The 22,095-nt window shown below is 50.3% G+C and overlaps 1 protein-coding gene across 1 annotated transcript; it reads left to right on the top strand.

The window, feature by feature from the left end:
- The first annotated feature begins 1,677 nt into the window (after positions 1-1,677).
- Positions 1,678-21,386, top strand: SEZ6L2 (seizure related 6 homolog like 2). The gene is made up of 18 exons (XM_077314536.1): positions 1,678-2,435; positions 7,081-7,308; positions 7,685-8,002; positions 8,760-8,893; positions 9,581-9,773; positions 10,278-10,463; positions 11,297-11,468; positions 11,904-12,067; positions 13,407-13,601; positions 14,307-14,445; positions 15,008-15,204; positions 15,707-15,901; positions 16,091-16,282; positions 16,832-17,023; positions 17,337-17,375; positions 17,498-17,615; positions 18,036-18,138; positions 18,340-21,386. The coding sequence occupies exons 1-18, from the start codon at positions 2,393-2,395 to the stop codon at positions 18,367-18,369; spliced, it is 2,838 nt and encodes a 945-aa protein (XP_077170651.1). The 5' UTR covers positions 1,678-2,392; the 3' UTR covers positions 18,370-21,386.
- The last annotated feature ends 709 nt before the right edge of the window (positions 21,387-22,095 follow it).

Raw genomic sequence — 22,095 nt, 5'->3', positions numbered from 1 at the left:
CCGGCTGGCCTGTAGGGACAGAACCACTGGGGTGAACCACACCTTGGAACATCAGTCCTTGCCTTCAGAACCTACCCCACATTCCCATGGCTGTATGATGCAGGAGCAATGTTTGTCATGGTGGACAAGCGGTATTTGGGGGAAGCTTTGGCCCCCTTCACCTGAGGGAGCTGCCAATAAGCTTATAAGGAAACTCCCAAGTGCCCCGGAATGGGGCCTGAAAGAAAACCGGGCCCTTTGTGTACCCTTCCCAGGATCTCTCACACGTCATCCAGCCCCATAACTCCCCATCAACCCACCCCTGAAAATAGAAGCCTCCCTGTGAATTGCCCTTAGCGGCTTCCCTGACAGCTTCTGGTACCTTCCTTAGCAACCGCCTGGCAACCACAGCACCTCCCTTAGCAACCACCCTCCCATAGCAACCGTTGTGGAGGAAGGTTGCTGGAGCCTTTCTGCTGGGTCCACAATAATCCTTCCCTTCCTCTGCCACGCCATCCCCAAACCCCCTTGCCCACAGCCCTCTGCACACATACCCTCCCCTCCCCAATCAATTCATGTCAAGAACTGACATTTATTTCAGTGCATTCTGAGCATCCCCAGAGCAAAGAGGGCAGATCCTTGCTGGAGGCTAGGTGGGCGGGTGGTTGGTTGATTGGTTTGAGTTTTACCTTGATGTTAAAAATGGGAGAGAGGTCTCACTGCAGTGAAAAGGGACATATGGGTGCAGGTGTTGAGGGAATGGTGGAAAGGAAGACAGACAATGAACCCAGGCTCTTTTTCCTACAATACTTTAAAACAAGTAAAAGAAAACCAGGAGCACTGCATGGTACACAGACATGGTTTGGCCTATAGAGATTTGAGGGCCCCGATGACTCCTGCAAGGTTTGAGGCCTGCGCTTCAGCTGTGAGTGGTGGGCTGGCTCAAACCCCCTTGCTTCCTCTTGGACGCTTGCCTTGAACTTGCAAGGTGAGAATTCCTTCAGTCTTTGGCACAGGCCCCACTGCAGCACTGCTTTTCAACAAAGGGATGAAGCTAGGGCCAGGCTGTGTTTCGAACCCAGACCTTCAACAAGCTCCAAACACAGCCTAAGCATTCACCAAGCGCAATCCAGGTTCCTTTTCACAGTTCCCTCCCAAAATTCTAGTCCTCCGGAAGTGGGATTTGCAAATAAATACATTCACAGGTTTTCCTCCCCATGGACAGTCTCCCAGATCAGGTTGGGGGGGGGGGGAAACAGAGAGTGCTAAACACCTCCAAGCGAATGGACAGCTTGTCTTTTCACCTAAGGACATGCCAGGCATACATTTCCCATCCTCTTCATTTTTTGTTAAGGGCAGGGAATTCTTTTTTCCTTGACTGCAAACCAGACCGAGCTGCCGGCACCCACTCCAGTGGGGGGTGAGGAATCCATAGACTGCCATTATGCAAGAAGGCCAGCCCTGTAACCCAGAGCAATCTGTAGCCACCAGCTGCGTAGGTTCTGCCCAGGCACATGCTGCTGTCAGTTGCCTGGCGTTGCCAAGGCTAGAAAGAGGGGTGGGTGGGGAGACCAGGGTTTCCTCCCCGTTTTATTTTATCCAAAGGACAATTCAAAGCCTTCTTGGAATGATTCCTGCTTTCTCCTTTGCCACAGAGCTGACCTATTGCTTTGGCAAGGCTGGGGGGAGGGGGGTGGTGGGAGAAATTGGGGGCGACAGGAACCCATAGGCGACTTTTTTGGGAAGTGGGCAAATAGAAGGGCAGGGTGCTCGCCTACAGGTCCTGCCGGCTAGTTCCGGGGGAACTCATTTCGTCCTCCTGCCGAGATACCCCAGAGCCGGTGCCTTTTTTTTCCTTCTTGATATGCAAAAAAACCCTCTATCTCTTCACCGTCTGCCTCTCGCATTTCCTCTGTCCAAGTGAGTTTAGGTGATTGGATCCTTTTGCCCAGCCATAAGAGAGGGGGAGAGCGATCGCAAAAGGGGGCCTGGGACCTCCACGGAAGCGGTGCCTTGCTGCCGCCTCTTCGAACCAAACCAAAAAAGGAATTTTATATCAAGCATCTATAGCCTTTTCCATCGAAGAGAGATTTAAGTGGTGCGGGTTTTGCAAAAGAGCAAGAATTCATAGACAGCCAGGCTTTGTCCTCTAGAAATGGGTGATTGCCTCTTTCTGAAATATACCCTCTAAGATACCGTTTCTTTCCAAAGGAGGGGGTGGGGGGGACAAAAAAAAAAAAATACGGGGCAGAGCCGTTTGCAAAGGAATCTACTGCGTTTTCATTTGCAAAGCAGACGCCTGACTCCACGGCTCCCTTGCCTGGCAGTAGAAGGAAACAGCCAGGCGAGGTATTCTGCAGGTCTCGGAGAAGAAATCCAAAACGAGCTGTTGGGGGGAAAAGCCGCGTCGGAAATGCTCGCCCTTCTGCTGCTTTGTTCCCTGCCTCTGCTCCAAGGTAAGCGGGGTGGGGGGAAAGGGGGCTGGGGTGGGTCCCGGAACGGAACGGGCTGGTTGCATTTAGCTTGCAGAATAGACAGTGTTTTCAGTGCTGCTTGGGGGAGGGGGGGGGGATGGATGGCAAATACCTCTCCCACCCCCAGGCAGAGTAAATGGCAGGTGGGGTTGGGGTGGATCTGGTGTTGCAGGCGCTGGAGTGAGATTTCTGAATGTGCCATTTGGACAATCTGTATCTGCAGATCTATACCTTCATTCTTTTTTCTGTATTGAATATAAAGGGAAGTATTGGTCGGCACTGCATGGGGACCCGTCTAGATTGATACAGCCATGGGGGGGGGGAGAAGATGGGTGCCTGGATTGGAGGTCTTGTCAGGGATGACTTCAAGATGGGATGGAAAAATTGGGTGCCCAGAGCTGGGGGGGGTGCCCCTTTTTGAGAATGCGTAGCAGGGAGGAGAGAGTGGAGGAGCAGTCTGCGCCAATCTGGGGTGCTGCTGGGAGGGAAATGGGGGGACCAGGTTTAAACGATGACAGGGGAGGTGTAGAGAAGGTGGTCTTGAATGCTGCTGCTTCTTCGTGGATCCCCCTTTGACACTGTGAAGGGAAACAGATTTGGAAAGGGGAAGTGCGGAGAAAGTAGAGGTTGTCATACTGTCGCAGAATGTATTGCAGAATAAGAAATTAGGGGTTGACCCTAAGGTTGGGGAGGGGGGTAGTGATATGGGTACCACCCATGGGCTGTGGGGGGAGGTGATGACGAATTTGGCAACATGGAGGTCACAGAACTGGGGTGCAAAGGGATCTTAATGGGTGCCACGCAGGAAAGGAGCTGGCAGAAATGTGTGTGTTGAACAGATTGAGGAGTCACAGATTCCTAAAAGGAAGCAGAATTCTGGGCAGCCACAGAATTTCAGCCCAAGTTCATTGTCGGCCCTTAATAAAACAAGGTGGTTTAGGAGGGTACGAGGGGTGCCCAATTGTAAGAGATGGGCTCATGATAATTGTGCATCGTTGTATTTTCTTGGGGGGTGGGGGTAGAATGCAAGGTTACAAAAGGAAGGAGAGAGCTGCTTTGAATGGCAAGAAGGGAACAGAGAGGGAAGAAGATGCTATTGAAATGTACTTGGCTGGGGTGGGATGGTGGGATGGGAGAGATATTTAACATTGCAAAAGCCTGGACGTGGACGTATTGGAGGTGCCCAGCTGGGGAGATGGGCAGGAGAGGAGGCTGCAAGGTCAAGGCCCATCAGGCCCCGAGAAGGTATCCTGGGAGAGAGAAGGAAGGCCTGGAGTGGCAGAGATGCTCAGGGGCAGAATGGTGGAGGATTGTGTAAAAGGCTGGGCCTAGAAAAAAATGAAGCTGGGGAGAGCTCGCTGATGGAGAGGCATTGCTGCAGGGACTAAGGGAGGGATTTTTCCTGATTTTCCAGGGGTTTCAAGTGCAGTGTATTCTATTATCCCATTTTGAAAGGGAGCGCCCCACACACAATCAATTTAGGGGGGAAGTAAGCAACGTACAACACACGCGCACTTGCATGCACTTGCGGACAGGTCCCAAGGACGTGCAGAATGCGTGCCGTGAGATATTTCCCACAGAAGGGTCTCTTTTGCTGTTTCATGAGTGGGGTCTGCCCCACCCCGGAGACAGCTGTATTTTGCTTGGGTCAGCTGGCGGGTCGAACGGGTGAGCGGTCAGATGGGCCCCTTCAGAGATGGGTCCGGCGAGATCTCAGGTTCCGTGGGGTGGCAACGTGCAGTTTTCCATGGAGTGGCGGAGGTGGCGAACGGCTGGGCCCACAAGGCCTGCGAGGCAGCTGGCCTCCTTAATGGAGCGAGTTCAGAGCAATTAATGGCTCGCCGGCAGCTGCCAGGATCTCACACGCTGGCGGTCGCCTGTGGCGGCCACGGCTGTCACTGCCGAACTTGTCACATCGAGGCGGCGAGAGTGATGTGCCGGGCTCATCCTTCGAGACCCTTCAGCCCCTCAGCCGCAGACTCCCCTCCTGTCCGGCCCCAGAGATGCCTCTTAGCAGCTGCCAACACCCTCCCATCAGCGCCCTGCGTCTTAGCCGCAGGCATTTCCCCCAACACCACCCCCTCCCCCGCAAACGTTTGGCCCTCCCCAGCACCGAGGCTAAGCTTAACGTGTAAAATATGGAGCTATATGACGCAGCCTTCTGCAGTAAAACAAGGGAGGAGGGGGGCTGGCGTTCACAAAATTCACTTCCCGCGGATGATGACCTCCCCTGAGGCGTTTTTAAGCTCGCCCTTTTTACCCACAAGATCCTACACCGCAAATCAGTTGCCTCTTCTGCACAGTGTGGCCACCCGGTTTGCCGACAGGATTGATTTAAGGCAAATGAGCGTTAAATACTTAAGCCACCTATTTCCTGTTAAGCTCACCTCTTTCCCAATGAATTGTTATTTAATTAACACTCTTCAACAGCTCCCCTGAATCTTCCTATTGCCTGGGTGGCTTTACAGCAAAATGGGTGGATTTTCCCTTCCTCGAATGGTTTAGTGAGTGGAGCGGTAGTGCTCTAGCTTGCGTTGGGAAAGGGAAAACACTTCAAGCTCATTCAGTATCCAGCAAATAAATAATAGGATCACAGTAGCTTATGTTGAATGAATGGGGGGAAATCTGCCTTTCCGTACTGTCAGCTGTGACTCTGAACACAAATGTGATGGCTAGAATTCTGTTCCATGAGGTTGCTGTGAAATTTACATGTATTTATGGGGTTTTTAAAAATCTATTCATGCTTCAGATTCAGTGCTATGTTTGTGTATGCTGTGAACCGCCCTGTTGAGGAGAGGGTGTGGGTTATAAACCGAATATAAATAAAGACATAAATAAAATGTCGGTCTGTGCAATCAGATGGCTGGGATCTGGAGGGGTTGAGAAGAAGGACGTGTTATGCACACCTTTCACATCCCTGCAGAGGCCAAACTTCAGAGAAGGAATACTGTACAGTGAGGCCTAGGCAGGAAGTGGCTGGTTTTATATGACCAGGGATTAACAGCAATGGCGCTTCTTCCTTGTTTCACCTGCCATGTCTGTTTGGTGACATCCAATCCACTGGCTTCTCCATCCTCGATGTCCAAAACATAATCTGAACGGAGGCCGTATCTGCCAGTCCTCTAACTAGGAGGCCTAGCTCAGTCAGTAGGCCTAACAGTGCCTGAGTGGTTTTCCCATTTTATTTGTAGAAGAATAATCTCTTTTCCCGCAGTGTAGGAAGTGGTTGTGGCTTGGAGGCCTAGGTAGGTACACGTGCAGCGCCCTGCCTAAAATAAAGTTGCTAGGTTTCGAGGTCTGGCTCTGTTGTTTCGGGAGTCATTCCAAGGGCTTCAGGGCAGCACGCTGAAATCTCAGAACCATCATCTAGCTTCTTTCAAGGTTTTTATTCTTGCCTCCTTAAGGTAGCCACTGTATACGTGAAGAAATTGGATCTCATTCTCAGCTGTATTTTATGTGTACCCTTCCGTTCATTTCCACATCCTTGTTTTTTTTGTCTCTGTGTGTGGTAAATAGGCTACCTCTTGAACATGAAGCCCAGCATGATTCAGTGCTTAGAGCATTGGAGTAGGATTTGGGAGACCCAGGTTCGAATCCTTGCTCTGATGTAGAATCTTGCTGGGCTAATGGTCTTCTCCCAAAAAGGGTCAAACGTTTGGTTTGACCCAAAACAGGGTCAAAATAAGGAAAATGTGCTCAAGCCTCTGTAGGGTAAAATGTAAAATTGAATATTAATATTTATTAAAATTAAAAACCCAGGGTTTAAAATATAGCCTCATTAAAACCTCAAGTGTGCATTCATCCTAATGCTACCCCTGACCAGACGTATTTCGGCATCGCTGCCTTTATCAATGATCAGGCATAAATAAATAAAGCAGCAGACATGAAATACAGGAACAGATATGTTAAATATACATCTGGCTTCTTGACAAGCAGTGATATAACATGTTAGCTATGTAGGACACCAAGGACCTTGATCGATTCTATGGACCAGAAGGCCAGATAAAAATTTTTGAGGCCTCTTAACTTTCTAAAGCAGGCCCTTGTCCAGATGAGCACTTCCAGTGTCCAGTGAGTGTCTGAGAGAAGCCAGTCTTTCTCCAAAGTATGCTGGGGCGGGGGGGGGTTCTTCGATGTTCCTGGTGACCCTGCCTCAACTGAATACCAGGCAGGAAAGCTCTGGTTTGCAGGCCCTATGGAACTCAATGAGCTCCAGAAGGGCCCATATCTCTTCTGGGAGCTCATTTCACCAGGTGGGAGCCAGGACCAAAAAGGCCCTGGCCCTGGTCGAGATGAACCTCTGTCAGGCCGGGGACCACCAGCCTGTTGGAATCAACAAAGCGTAGCGTTCTTTGGGGGGGACATATCAGTAAAGTACTAATATTCAATGTGACATCACCAGCACCAACCCAGTGAGTCTTGGGTGTAGATCTGGTAATCCTACATACCTTGGTACCCTGATCTACAAGCAACTCAGGTATAAGGGATATAATGAGAATGATGTAAGATCTGACTCAGGCAGACTGGTTTGTAAATGGTTTATTGTGCCTTTCTTTATTACATTTGCAGCTTCTCTGAGTGGGATGGGGTTGAGAGGCATCCATTAACCCCCTTTCCGCCCCTGCAGGCCTGCCCCTCTGGGAAAATGACGATGTGGTCCCCGCCACCCCCTCCCCTCAGCTGGAGGCCCTGTCTTCAGAGGCCATGGCTGGACCCAAGGAGGAAGACCTGGGGGTCCCTGCCGAGGTGAGGGGATCCTCGCCCCCGAATTCTGAAGGCCTCTCTGAGTTGCTGCAGGGGGCACTGCTGAGGAAGGAATTCCTGGGGGATGAGCTGATGGAGGAGCCCATTCCCGGTGAGAGAAAGAGGGAACCTATGGGGAACGTGAATCTGGTGGCGTGTAGTGTGGGGTGCATGTTTGTGTGCATGCTTTCTGTGGGAACAGCTGAGGCTAAAATAAGGGAGCAGCTGCAAGAACGGCTCTCAGTCCCTGGCTGGAGGACTATTGGACGGAAGTTGCGATGGTTGACCAGAAACAGTATTACTAATGTTTGAATTATCAGGGATAAGCATTTTCAGTATTTATGGATGGCTTTTCTGACAGAGAAGCACTCCAGCAAAAAGCAGTGAGGGTTGCGGTGGGGCTGCAGCCACAGAAGCGCTTCCCTTTCTGCCAGCCTAATCCCTCTCCTCCTTTCTCGACTTCTCTCCCCACCGCCATATTGTCCCAGGAGGCAGCCCCTCCACTTTGCCCCCCTTCCATCCTCCCATCCAGCACCTGGATGGCGGGGTGGTCCCCGAGACCTCGGAAGCCGCAGCCACCGGCCCCTCCCCTCTGACCACCGCGGCGCCTCCCACCGGTTTCCTGCTCACCACCCCACCGGCCTCCACGGCTGCTGCTCCCCCGCGCCTCCCGCCACCGCCGGATGAGGCCGGTTCTGCCAGCCACCATATCTCTGCCACCACCACAGCCTTCATCCCAGAGGGCGACGAGGAGACCACGACCACCCTCATCACTACAACAACCATCACTACGGTGCACACGCCTGGTAAGCAGGAACAGTGGGGTGGGCTGGGAAGACTCCAGAGGAGGCAGACGGTGGGCCCTTTCTGTGGGTCGGCTTGCCAACCTCCAGGTGGTGCCTGGAGATCTCTTGAGATTACATCTGATCTCCCGGCAACAGAGACCAGCTCCCCTGGAGGAAAGTGTCCATTTTGGAAGGTGGACACTGTGGTATTTTACCCCACTGAAGTCTCTCCCCTCCCCTCTCCACCCCCACCCTCCTCAGGGTCCACCCCCCAAATCTCCAGGTATTTCCAATCCAGATGTGGCAACCTTATTTATTGTTGTTTAGATTAAAACCATAAAAACACATAATTATTCATAAAATCATTAAAACATTCAAATTATAAAATACAAAAATAGCCATTCGCTGCATACTCCATCCTGTTCCAGGAGCGGAAAAGGGAGCCTATAAAACATTCCATAGATGTTCTGATTGGGTGGATTCTTAGTTAGGGAGGCCAGCAATCGGAGGGACCTGGTCCGTTTCAACCACAGGCCTGGCGGAACAGCTCTGTCTTGCAGGCCTTGTGGAACAACTCATTTGGCAGAGCATTCCGTCAGGCCGGGGCCAGAGCTAAAAAGGCCCTGGCCCTGGTTGAGGCAAGTTTGATTTCTTTAGGGCCAGATTCTGGTCACTAGACCTTAATGCCCTTGGGGTCGGGCGGGAACATAGTGGAGAGTTGTTCCCGTAGATATGAGGGCTAAGTGATCTCAATGTTAACGACCTGTGTTTCCCCCAGTACTTTGCAACAACAATATCACCGATGTGGAGGGCTACATTGAGTCTCCGGATTACGCTGGTGCCACTTTCTATGGAGGCCTGGATTGTACCTACACTATCTCGGTTTACATGGGGTATGGGATAGAAGTACAGGTAAGATCTCGGGACAGAACTGAGCCTCTAGCAGCTGGGGAAACTTGATGGCCTGATCGTTGGTTTTGGAAGGGGAAAGAAAACACTTGCTAGAGGAGGCATAAAAGTCACCAAGCTGTGCCTGAGATAATGTTGCTAAGGGTCCAGAGGTCCATAGAACTGTCCCACAGTGACCTGCTGACCGACCCACAGTAGGGGAGGAGGAAGTCAAGTGCAAACACATTTCTGAAAGTTGACAAAGCAACATGATTATAAGATGTGTAAAATTTCTTGGCCACTGAGATTTGCTACTAGCTCCCAGCATTGTGATAGGCGTGGAAGTACAAACATTTTGTCCTGACGCAGTGGGCCTAGAGCATGCACATGAATGCTTACACTTTGAATAAAATGTTGTTGAAGGTGTCATGGGACTCAAACTGTGTCCCATGGATAGGTGTTGGGACCCTGATATTTTCTTTCATCATCCCTTCCACAGGCCCATCATTGCTTACATTTAACTTTGGGTTCTCAGAAAATTAAGCAGTATTAAGGTTTGGTTATTGGATTTGGGTGGCTGATAGAAGATCGGGGCTGGTTATGTCCACTTAAAAACAACTTGTTGTTGCTTAAGAGGAATAGAAAGAAAAGGTCCGTGTGTGTCCACCTGGTTCTTTCCCCGCTTGCCGCTCAAACATCTTTTACTCCCAGGTGCAGAGCCTGAATCTGTCCAAGGAGGACTCTCTCACCGTGGAGGGCCTAGGACTAGAGAAGCCCGTGGTCTTGGCCAACGAGTCCCTGATGGTCGAGGGACAAGTGATTCGCAGTCCGACCAACCAAGTCTTGATTCACTTCCAGAGCTACCATACCACGACCCCCGGAGTCTTCAAATTCCACTATCAGGGTAAGGCTTTGCCCTTTCCCCTTGAAATGAAGGATGGAGCAGTTTCCCCACACAGCTATCTTACCACCCCGAGGAGAAAATAATAGGTTGGGGAATGTTGTTCTTCCAGTGGCGGACTGAGATTTTGAAATGCTGACCCATAGGTGTGGGGCTGAGGAGATATCCTGGAATGGCCACTGTTCTCTCCAGATGACAGAGATCAGTTCCCCTGGAGAAAAATGGCTGCTGTGGAGGGTGGACTCTACAGCATTATACTCTGCTGAGGCCCCTCCCCAAATCTGCCGTCCCTAGTCTTCACCCTTGAAATCTCTAAGAATTTCTCAAGACTGGTTTGGCGACTCTGTTTAGGAGGGGGTCATTAAGGGCAGACTAGACACAGCAGTATGCTTTCTTTTGTCAAGAAATATCAATAAGTAAATTGAGGCAGGTTCTTGGGGGGGGGAGTTGCAGGGGGGGATCTGGCTGAGGTTAAAAAAGTCTCTTTCCTTCTCTTACCAACTCTAGCTTTTCTGCTGAGCTGCGGCTTCCCCAGCCGGCCAGAGAATGGTGACGTCATGGTGACCGACCTCCATCCCGGAGGCTCCGCCACTTTTAAGTGCGAGTCGGGCTTCCACTTGCGCGGAGAGGAGACGCTCATCTGCCTCAATGTCAGCCGCCCTCGCTGGAGTGGCACCAGCCCCACATGTGTGGGTGAGTGAGGGGGTCACAGGCTGTTGGTTTTGCTGTAACAGGGGTGCAGGACAGGCATGGCAGGACTTGAGCCATGTGGGGGACAGATTAAAACGTTGCACAAGATGGGCAGCAGCTGTTTTTGATCTCAGGGCTTTTGATGTCCCATCTTTCAGGACAGATGAATGAATGAATGAATGAATGAATGAATGAATGAATGAATATAAAGAATTAATTGACTCCCATCCAATTGGAGAAACCCTTCTAGAGCCATTAAGAAACCCCGGGGTTTCACGAAACTCCTGTCCAGAGAGCCTGGTATAGAGGTTTTAATAATATATACTGTTTTTTGAATAATCCATATGTTTTAACCCATGTTGTCAGCGCCCTGAGCTGTTAGGGAGGCTGGGATACAAAAATAAAGATGATTATGGTGATTATCACTAGAATATCAGACAAGGACCTGAGGTATCACTGGATGATGTTGGGCTAGTCTCAACCGAACCTGCCCCAGAGTTCTTGTGAGGCTGAAGGGAGAAATGAGAACCATGCGCCCCACCTTTTGAGTACAAGAAAGGTAACCCTGTGTGAGATTCCCACCTTCTCTTCTTCAGCAGAATCTGATCCCAGAAGACTGTGATCCCGGGAGACTGGGGCTCAGGCATTGGGCATGGGGTCAGCCTACATTCTCCATTCTCTAGTTTGGGATTCTTAACGGGTTACCTCACAGGATTGTCAGGATTATTAGACCAAACGCTGGAACGCAGCTGCAAAATTTAAAAACACCACAGAATAATCCATGCGAATCACGTTTGCCCTTCCTGTCTCCTCCTCCTCCTCTCTCCGCCCCCCAGCTTCCTGTGGAGGGACAATTCACAATGCTACTCGTGGGCGCATCGTGGCTCCTGAGGCACTGGGTGGGCCTCACGGTCGGAACCTGACCTGCCGTTGGTTGGTGGAGGCCCCTGAGGGACAGCGACTTCACCTGCACTTTGAACGGGTGGCCTTGGATGAGGACAATGACAAGTGAGAGAGCCCCCGGTGTCAAGGGGCAGGGAAGGCCAAAGCAGAAAGGAAGGTGGGGAGGCACAGAGGGAAGCAAGAGTGGAACAGAGCAGCAGTCATCACAATTGTCGATGGAGAAGGGAGCAAGAGGGAAGGGAGAGCTGTGGCGGGGAAGGATGAGGAAAGGAATGAGTGGAGATGGGTTCAGGGGCTGAACAAGTCAAAAACCAGGAAGAAAAGATGGTGATTGATGGGAAGATTGGCAGAAGCTACATGGGTTGGCGGAAGTTGCATGGACTGGCGGAAGCTTGCATGGAAAGGAGAGGGAGGCCAAAGGGTGAGGGGGCAACCCTCAGAACGTGAGATTAATGCTGTTGTGGGGTAGAGGGGCAGGGTGTGACGAGTGTGGTGGAGGGAACAGCCTCCCTCATCCATGACTTTTTGCCTCCTCCTCAGATTGATGATCCGCAGCGGGAGCAGCGAATTCTCCCCTATCACCTACGACTCGGACATGGACGACGTCCCCGAACGGGGGTTGCTGAGTGACGCCCAGTACCTCATGGTGGAGCTGACCAGTGAAGGCCCAGCCACGCCCCTCATCCTCAGCTTGCGCTACGAAGGTGAGAAGGTTGCTACCCTGGGCCGCACCCTCAGGCAGGCGGGAGGCCGGCCGGCCACTGACCCTCTCCTCCTCTAGACAGCCTGCTCTGATGAGAGTCGTTTCTGTTTTACAATTGGGCTGTTTGTTCCGGCTTGCAAATGGAATAACATGACGTTTGTGGGTGCGTGTTTAACACCGATGAAATAACTACGGTTTGGGTGGGAATCCAAACAATTTGATCTGTGACATATGGGATTTAGTGGGCCTGTTTCATCTTATAAAGAGAGTGAATATGCTAACTCTGTTAACCACCTTATTGTAGGATTTTGCCGAAGGGTGCAATCTCATTACAACAAGTATCCTGGAATTTTAAGGGTTTTTTAATGTTTGTTAACGGTACTTTTGCTTTCTCCCTGACCTGGATGGCCCAGGCTAGTCTGATGTTGACAGATCTCAGAAACTAAGCAGGAGACCTCCAAGGAAATCCAGGGTTGTATGCTGAGCCAGGCCTTGGCAAACCACTTCTGAAAATCCCTTGGCTTGAAAACCCTACGGCAGGGGTGGCCAAACGGTGGCTCTCCAGAGGTCCATGGACTACAATTCCCATGAGCCCCTGCCAGCCCATGCATGTAGCCGGCAAGAGCTCATGGGAATTGTACTCCATGGTCTTGTGGAGAGCCACCGTTTGGCCATCCCTGCTGTAGGTGGACTGAAAAGGGAAACAGGAGAGCTATCGAGGTGGATCAGGAAGGAAATGGGCTGAAGGAGGCCTGAGAAGCAGAAACCCCACTGCAGCCTTGATTTAGGAGGAATGGGCTGTAGCCCAGTGGTAGAGCAGAAGGTCCCGGGTTCAATCCCAGGCACCTCCCGTCAAAAGGATCCGGTAGTGAGTGACTTCATGTCGCTCTGACTGGGATCCTGGAAAGTCCCTTTCATTGTATGTTCATTGGCTTCTGCGGCAGAGATACGCAGAGATACGCAGCTGAAGAAAGGGAGGTGCTGAGGAGAAATTGGAAAGGCAGCCAAGGCCGGAGGAGACCTTTGCATTTTCTGCAGGGTGCTAAGGTGGTGTTAGGTCATCAGTCCTGGATGGGGGAATTCTGCTACATTGGGCTTCTGCTTTCATGGCAGTGGATTATGGAGGCAACAAGGACTCAGGAACTGTGGCTGGTGCTGCTGATGCTGCAGCTGAATTTCAAGTGCCAATCTGACCTATCTGGTCAATTCTCAGGCTGCAGTAGGTGTTTGGCTGCCCGCCACCTACAGGTCAAGTGGGATATTGCAGGGGGAGGGGCCAGGCTATGCTAAGGCACCTGGATAAAGCTCTTTCCTGACCCCCTGGCTCCCCCTCCCGGCAGCTTTCGACGAAGACCGATGCTATGAGCCCTTCTTGGCGCATGGAAATTTCAGCACATCGGACCCACTGTATCGAGTGGGGACCGTGGTCGAGTTTGCCTGCAGCGCTGGATACATGCTTGAACAGGGGCCGTCTGCCATTGAGTGCGTGGACTCAAGGGACCCTCGTTGGAACGAAAGTGAGCCCACCTGCAAAGGTAACCGATCCTTCGTTCCGACTCTCACCCTGCTAACGTTGGATTGCAATGGGATTAATTTCTGGGAGGCTCTAGGGGGCAGCTCTCTGTTTCCTAGTCTTCCTCAAACCGACCAATTTATGGGACCATAATTGACAACGTTGTCACTTTTGATGTTGGAATTGTTGTATGGAAGTGTTGTTGGAACTAGTTACTGCTTGCTTACATACTTTGTAAGCCACCCTGAGCTGCAAGGGAGGACGGTATATAAATACAATTAAACAAACAAGCAAACAAACAAACAGTTTAATGAGGGAACCTCCTAACAGGAATGTGCCAATTTCCAATAGAATAACAAAAAAGTCCCAGTCAATCACGCTTGTTTCAGTATACTTCAGCGATGAATAATGTTACACTCAGTGGACAAAGTGATATACAATGGCAAATGCTCTAGGCCACTGCACATTCCTGGAGACTGAGAGAAGGTTGTAATGCATTTGCCATTGTATCTCATTTCATCCACTGATTGTTACATTACACACTGATGAAACATACCAAAACAAGGGTAATTCACCGGGTCTAGTTTGTTAACCCTAGTGGGCATCCATACTTAGAGTACAGTTTCTCCTTAGGAATGGAAGAGGGGAGCCATTACTGATTTGAAACTGTCTTGTGTAAGAGTGGATATTCCTTCCATCTCAGCCTCTCTTCCATCTTTTCCTCCAGCGCTGTGTGGCGGGGAGCTCTCCGAGCCCACAGGGGTCGTCCTTTCGCCCGACTGGCCCCAGTCCTATGGGAAAGGCCAAGACTGTGTTTGGGGCATCCGGGTGCAAGAGGAGAAGCGGGTGCTGCTAGACATCGAGATGTAGGTACCACCACCGCCCCTTTAGTTGGGGAGAATCCTTAAGACTCAGGCATCGACATCCCATCATGTCTTCATGGTCTTCCGAAACCTCCACCCATCATTAGATTGATTGTCGAAGGCATTCATCTCATCTGTTGAGCATGGTAAGGGTTAAGGTTGCTGCATCGAGGTGCTTAAAACGTAGTGAGAATTTGCTTCCTAAAACAGAGGAGAAACGTTTGAATCTAGTTCTGCTGCTTCCCAGGGCGGTGGCAGCTCTGGAGATTTCCAGAACGAGCTTATAAGCCCTCTCTTTCTACGCACCAAGCTGAAACGGTTCTTTAAAATATCCCTTCTTTTCCTGCATCAAACAGACCCATTAAAGGACCCCTTGACCAGTGCATGAAAACATCTTCTCTCCCATCCTCTGTCCATTGACCCATCAATTCATCATCTGTCACAGCCACTCACTTTTTTGGGATGAGAGGAATGTCAGTGAGTATCTGAGGCCTCCTTCCACGTTTCCCTTTTAATCCTCATGTCCGTTTGCGTGTCCTGCCCGTCCCCCCGGTTCTCCCTCCAGCCTCAACATCCGCAAGTCAGACGTGCTGACGATCTTCGATGGCGAGGACTTAACCGCTCGGATCCTGGGCCAGTACTTGGGGCCCCACCCCCACTTCAGCCTGTACTCTTCAGGACCGGCCGTCACCCTCCAGTTTCAGTCTGATCCCGGGGACCCCCTCTTCGGGCTCAGCCAGGGGTTCCTGGTGCGGTACAAGGGTACGAGATGGGAGTGGTGGGAGGAAGCTGGGGGAAGGGGATCTTGACATAGCCAACTGTAGCTCTCCAGATGTCCATTGACTACAATTCCCATGAGCCCCTGCCAGCAGGGCTGGCAGGGGCTCATGGGAATTGTAGTCCATGGACATCTGGAGAGTGGCTGTTTGGCCACCCCGGTGTAGTGGTTAAGAGCAGCGGCCTCTAATCTGGAGAATCAGGTTGGATTCCCCACTCCTCGTCCACATGCAGCCAGCAGGGTGACCTTGGGCCTGTCCCAATTCTCTTGGCCTCACCTATTTCATAGAGTGTCTGTTGCAGGAAGCAGAAGGACAATCTGCTTTAAGACTCCTTCAGGTAGTGAAAAAGGGGCTACCAACAAACCAGCTCTTCTCCAGATAGCCCACCGTGTCCCTTGCAGAGCAAAAGGAGGCCAAATGGATAGAAGATTTGTGGGAAGGGAAAGACGGCCTCTCACTCCTCCCTCTTTCCCCCGCTGTGGCAGAGGTCCCACGGAATGACACCTGCCCTGACCTGCCAGAGGTGGAGTTCGGCTGGCGCACCGCCTCTCACGCTGCCATTATCCGAGGCACAGTCGTGACTTACCAGTGCGAGCCGGGCTATGACATCGTGGGGTCCGACATCCTCACCTGCCAGTGGGACCTGTCTTGGAGCAACAGCCCTCCGACTTGCCAGAAGAGTGAGTCTTCCCCACCTCCAACGCTGTCATGGCCGAGCAAGTATGCTGGCAAGGGCTCCTGGGGACTGTAGTCCATGGGCCTCTGGAGTGCCTCAATTTGACCAGGCCTGTGCTAGAGGGAGAGCAGCGGGGCAATGGGGATTTTCTTGGCCTCCTCTGACCCCCTCTCTGCTTTTGCCCCTTCCTCAGTCGTGAACTGCGCAGACCCCGGAGAGATCAGCAACGGCAAGCGTAGCGCCTCAGACCGGCGCTTCTCCATCGGCTCCCACGTCCAGTATTTCTGCCACGAGGGCTACATAGTCGAAGGGAGCAGCACACTGACCTGCTACAACCGGGACACGGGGACCCCCAAGTGGAGCGATCGAGTGCCCAAGTGTGTCTGTGAGTAGAAGGGGAGGAGGAAGAGGAGGAGGAAGAGGGAGGGCCACGTGGACTTTGTGGGAACCCACAGAGTTGTGAAAACCTTTGTGGCAAGACAGGTAACATGCCAGCAGTACCTTGCTCCCCCCCCAACACACACACACACACACACACACACACACACACAATTGTTTTGAAACATGAGCTGCATCACATTCCTTCTGTTTCCATTTCCTTCCTCTGCCTCCCGAGTAGGCAGTGTGGCCTGCTTGCTTAATTTCCCCTTCCCAATTTGCATGAAGCCAGGGGGACCTCTTGGGAAGGAAGGCTGAGAGAGAGCACACCTAAAAGTTCCCAGTTGCTCACCTGAAAAAATATAACCCTCCCATTGGCAGGGGAGGCTGCAGGTTCCGATAAAGCAGAGCACAGCTTCCTTCTCTGAACCCGACCTTGAACAGAATAGGACCAGAGCAAGAGATGGCCACCCTAACTTAGGAGACTTTCGTGTCAGGGATAGGTGGCCAGTTGGCATTCAGAGCCAGAGCTGAAGGCACCTTGTCTTCTTTGCAGTGAAATACGAGCCCTGCCTGAACCCTGGCGTCCCAGACAACGGGTACCAAACCCTGTACAAGCATCACTACCAGGCAGGCGAATCCCTGCGCTTCTTCTGCTATGAGGGCTTTGAGCTCATTGGCGAAGTCACCATCACCTGCATACCGGGACATCCGTCCCAGTGGACCAGCCAGCCGCCACTCTGCAAAGGTAGGGTCTCCAACCCTCCCCCCTTCCCATTTGTGACCCACAGACCGTCCTCCCCCCCCCCCGCTGCTGTGCTTGCCTCCTTGCCTCGTTGGAAATTTTTAAACAGAGGCTAGGTAGCCATCTGACGGAGAGGTTGATTCTGTGAAGGCTCAAGAGGGTGGCAGGTGACAGTGGATGAGTGTAGGGGTTGTGAGTGTCCTGCATCGTGTAGGGGGTTGGGCTAGATGGCCCAGGAGGCCCCTTCCAACTCTATGATTCTATGATTCTATGACCATTCTCTAAACTACCCCTTGGTCTCTTTCCTCACCACTAGTGGCTTATGAGGAGTTTCTGAACGACCGGAAATTAGAAGGTAAGGATGGCGGGTGGAAGTGGGATGGGGAGCCTGGGGGAGTGGGCGGGGCTCCGCTTCCAGGTCTGGCTGAGATGTCACTCATACAGGATGTCCCTGTCCCGATCCGTTTTCATTGGCAGTCACTCAGACGACAGACCCTTCCCACCAAATGGAAGGTGGCAACATCGCCCTGGCGATCTTCCTGCCCATCATTCTGGCCATCCTCCTGATTGGTGGCATCTACGTCTACTACACCAAGTGAGTGTTTTATCAGTGAGGGAGGAGCTTGGAGCTTTGACAGGCGGCCCTGCTGACCAATGGGCCTTAAGCAGGACTCTGAAAAAGCAGAGCATAGAAATATAAGTAAATAAATAAAACTTGGAAGTGAAAGAGTGGGGAAATGGCAAGTAGCTGAAACCTTACTCTGTTGTTGTTTTTATACCGGTGTGTGAGGCTCAGTGGTAGAATATTCGCTTAGCATACAGAAGGTCCCAGGTTCAATTCCGGTCATCGCCAGTTAAAAAACTCTGTCAGTAGGAGATGTGAAAGACAGTTGACATATTATCTCGGTGGTCTTAAAGGCTGGTGAAGAGGACAGGTGGATTTTCTAGCCCTCCTGGATGCTGACAAACAACTTTTAAAAAACCAAACCGGTGTTCCCCTTTATCCCACCCACAGGTTCCAGGGCAAATCTCTCTTCGGATTCTCCTTCTCCAGCTCCCACAGCTATAGCCCCATCACTGTGGAGTCTGATTTTAACAACCCACTCTACGAGGCTGGGGTGAGTAGCAGATGCCAGGTGGGCTCGCAAAATGTCATGGTCATTATTCTGCATTTTTAAAAGAACGGCTGGCTCCAACCCAGTGAGTGCTCTGGATGGAGGATGGAGATGGGAGGACGCCTGAGTGAGGGAATGTGTCAGTGGACGTCACGAGTCGCTCTTCTTCTCCTCTTCCTTCTCCCCCCTACCCTCCGCCTGCAGGACACCAGAGAATATGAAGTCTCCATCTAGAAGCCGTCAAAGGATCTGCATTCTTTCCCCATCCCAAGCGACGTCTGAGGAACAGCGGCTGAGAACAATTCCAGTTTAGGAGGGAAGAGTGGAAGGTGGTTTTGGAGGGGGGAGGGCCTCGGGAAAAGGAGGGGAGAAAGGAGGTCTCCGGACCGCTCCTCTCTGCCCCGTACATTCAGCTTTCTCCCTTCCTTTCCACGTCGCCGCCTCACTGCCTGCTCTCCCTGTTTGGGATGCCGCCCCTGTAAATACTCTTTCAGTGTGCCAAACGCGTTCACACACACAGACACACACAGACACACACTTTTTTCTGCTTTATCTGTTTATTTATCTTATTTATTAACCCACTTCCTCCTCCCTTCCTTCCGTTTTTGTCTTTCCTTCGTGGCCGAGGAAGAAAGTAAAGGGGGGAGGGGTTGTATTGCCCCGCCCTCTTCTTCTTAGCCTTGCCGTCCCTTCTCCCCCCACCCCCATTCCTTTTCTAGGGAGGCGGATATCACTTCTAGGTGCTGCCGTTTAAAATGTATAAATAATATATATCTTTATAGAGAAGGTTGAACAATAACTAAAAAACCAGCATATATGGCTTGTAGGAGCGATCCTACTGTTAGAAAAAAAGCAAAAATAAGGCCCCTAAAGCAGATGAGTCCTTACAAAGGGGGGGGGGACCCTACAGACAGGCAGATGTCATGATGGGAAAGCCAGGTTTGTAACCCCAATCTGAGACACTCCATAAGGAAACGAGCCCCCTTGATTTCAGTAGAACTTTTCTTTGAGCGAGGAATGTGAAATTGCCAAATAGTAAGCTACAATCTCTGATCTTAAAACAACAATCCTGTTTAACTAAAAAGAGAGTAAAACGGGTTCAAACACACATAACAGCTAGGGTTGCCAACAGTCCTGGAGGGGAAAACATGTCCTGTCCTTTCCATAGAGGCTTAATGCTTTTCACAGTGTGGAAGTAAATATCATTGACTTGTAAGTAACGTTTCCATTAAGCCTCTATTTCTCCCCCCTTTCAGGCGGTTGGTGACCCTAGTGAGTGCCCTCTGACCTTGCCCCAATCTGGACAGAACTGTTTCACAAAACAGATCTGTATTGCTACATTTCCTCTGGCAGAAGAAGGCAACATACCTAAATCTGAGAGTTTTATAGAGATATGAAGAACTGTAACAGGAGTCTGCCCTGGCTATGATGCACCATAACCCAGGGTTCTTGTGAAATTCTTTAAAAACAAGACATGGTGATAGCATCTGTGCAGCCCAAACTCACTGCATTCAGTAGGACTTATTCCCCCCGTAAATGTGCATTCCCCTCTAAATCGCAGCACTGCTTACCAAGGGCTTTCCGATTATGCTCATCTCCGTTTTCCTCTGCCTTTCTGATCCATCCCTTCTGAAAAGCAAGAAAAGCTCAAGAAGGCCTTGTGGGGCTCGCAGAAAAGAGAATTAACGCCCAAGAGTTAATCCCTTTAAACGGGACCAGTTTGGCTATTGGGCTGGGGTTGGGGGAGGAGGGAGGAGAGGAGAGGCCATTTACCTTGAGTAGCAAGTAATCACCTGCCGAGTTTGTTATATTTTATCAGTGTCAAATCAACGTTTCGATTTTCTGTCTCCAGTCCCAAAATATCTTTAAATAAGAAAACACAACTAAGCAGTTTGAAAGACCCTTTTAAAGAGTGCTGAGGACCGGTTGGCAAGGTTTATAAAAAATTATCCCTATTGCAGCCTAGAAATTAGGCCCCAATCCCAATCTCAGGCCCCATTGACCTGCTCTTGAGCAGCTGCTGTGAGCTTTCCCAGCTTTTGGATTCCTGAGCATCTGCGCAAGCTAAAAATTATCCCCCCACCACCAACATACTTTTAAAATTAAAATGCAGAATGAAACTTAACCCCGAACATGCATTTCCTGCAAGAATGAAACATAGGTGGCCATGTTATTAGCCAGGATGTTTAGGCGTGCAGGTTGAATGGCTAAACTGCAGGCCTTATGCAATTACTTTTCTGCCTCTTAAAAATCATGTCATTGAAAGTCACGTAAAAAAAAATCATACATGCTTTTAAGAACAATTGTGCCATTGACTGTTATCAGTTTGCAACTCTTTAAGGGGAAAAGAACACCCTTGTGTATTTCCCCCCTCTATTTAGTATTACAAAATGAAAATGGGTGGCCTTGTGCTCCTCAGTGTCTCATAGTATCCCTTTTAACTGTTTAATAAAAAATCCCCACAGGAGATAATGCTGTTTTGTATGGGAAATTGCATTACTTTGCAGGCTAATTTTCTTTTCAAGAGGATCTCTCTGCCATAACCTGTTAGCAGGAAAATAACATGCACTTAAGTATTTTATGGATTAAATACAGAGATGCATTTGCAAAGATGAAAGCAGGGATTTCCCTTTGAGCTGCAGAGTTAAAAGGTCGCTCCTCGGCATCCCCCAGTTTTGGTGGGGTGGGGGCCATTTTCAAGGTTCTCCCCTTTCAGTCTGTTTTGGTTGTTCAAGTGCCAAAAGAATCTTTAAGAAATCTAAAATGGGGGGGGGGAAAGCCTTTCCATTTCATCCCTTTAGTACACCCTCCCCGGGCATACAAGAGAAAGCTGATGGGATTACTTGGAATAAAATTAATCAAAAGGTCCTAAGAAGGCGTCCAGGTGGTCTCTGTTTAGAATTATGCCCACCCACCTCCTACAGGAATACAATGTGCCCACACATAAAGGTCTCTTTCCCACCTCTTGATTATAAGTTAATGACAGTCTGATCCACCCTTTCCCCAAGGCTTGAAAAAAGGCAGAAAGGATTACTACCCCTCCCCCAAACCATGGACCACTCCGTCTCCCTGCTGCATCTCATCCATGTTGGAGAAAGAGCCCATGAAGGATATTCCCAAGAGAGATGGAAGTTGCTGGGGAACCCTCCTCTTTGCAACCTCTCATACCCCTAAATTTTCAGCCCTTGGGTATTTTTTTTCCTCATTTGCTTTTATTTTGGAGCAATAAATAAAACGCACCATTTGTAAAAGCCGTGGTGTCCATGTCTCTGTGTTGCGGCGTGTGTGTGTGTGTGTGTGTGTGGGGTATATGTATTTGTTTTTGTGAAATTCGCTTTCATTTGAGAATCATTTCTGTACTGAACAAGTCTTCTGTGCCTCCCTTCTATTCAACTAGAAATTGGATAAGCAATCAGAAGAGGGGAAAAACACCCTCAAATAGTCTACACTTTCTGGCCCTATAATTGGGTATATTTATTTCATTTTTCTGCTAAGGGCATTGTTAAATCCATGAGTTCAGGGAAGCCAGGACCACGGGGAGTTCAATCAGCCCTTTATTGTGATCTCGGCATGATGTTAAAAGAGGCAAAACTGAACTGAGAAAACCTCCCACCCCAAAAAGCCCAACTTATATACCAGAGCAGACAGTAGATCTTCCTGCCAGTGCCTGCTATTGGTCGGTTTCAGGTTTAAAGTGACTGGATCCAGCATGGCAGCTCTTACACTGGCTGATCCAGAAGCTCTGCTTTTCCCTCCGTGTGAGAATGTGTCGTCAGTGGCAAAAAGACAGGTCTTCTGTGCATGCTCTGAGGCATTCCACTCTAGAAATAGTCCTTCCTTTATTCATCAGTAATATTTTTTATTTAGTTGTAAATGAGATAAGAAAAAATAATCATATGAAATTACCAAGAAATTGGGGGAGAAGGCAGAAAGGACAACAGGAAACAGAAATGAATAGAT

This window comes from Paroedura picta, chromosome 16 (genome assembly GCF_049243985.1).
Source record: "Paroedura picta isolate Pp20150507F chromosome 16, Ppicta_v3.0, whole genome shotgun sequence".
Classification (NCBI taxonomy): Eukaryota; Metazoa; Chordata; class Lepidosauria; order Squamata; family Gekkonidae; genus Paroedura; species Paroedura picta.
Note: the sequence above shows the minus strand (reverse complement) of the source record. Positions and strands in the feature narration are given on the sequence as shown.

Coding starts and splice junctions, on each gene's coding strand:
- SEZ6L2 (XM_077314536.1), top strand. CDS start 2,393: ATGCTCGCCCTTCTGCTGCTTTGTTCCCTGCCTCTGCTCCAAG. Junction 8,894..9,580: donor GGTATGGGATAGAAGTACAG/GTAAGATCTCGG, acceptor TTTTACTCCCAG/GTGCAGAGCCTGAATCTGTC. Junction 13,602..14,306: donor AAGTGAGCCCACCTGCAAAG/GTAACCGATCCT, acceptor CTTTTCCTCCAG/CGCTGTGTGGCGGGGAGCTC.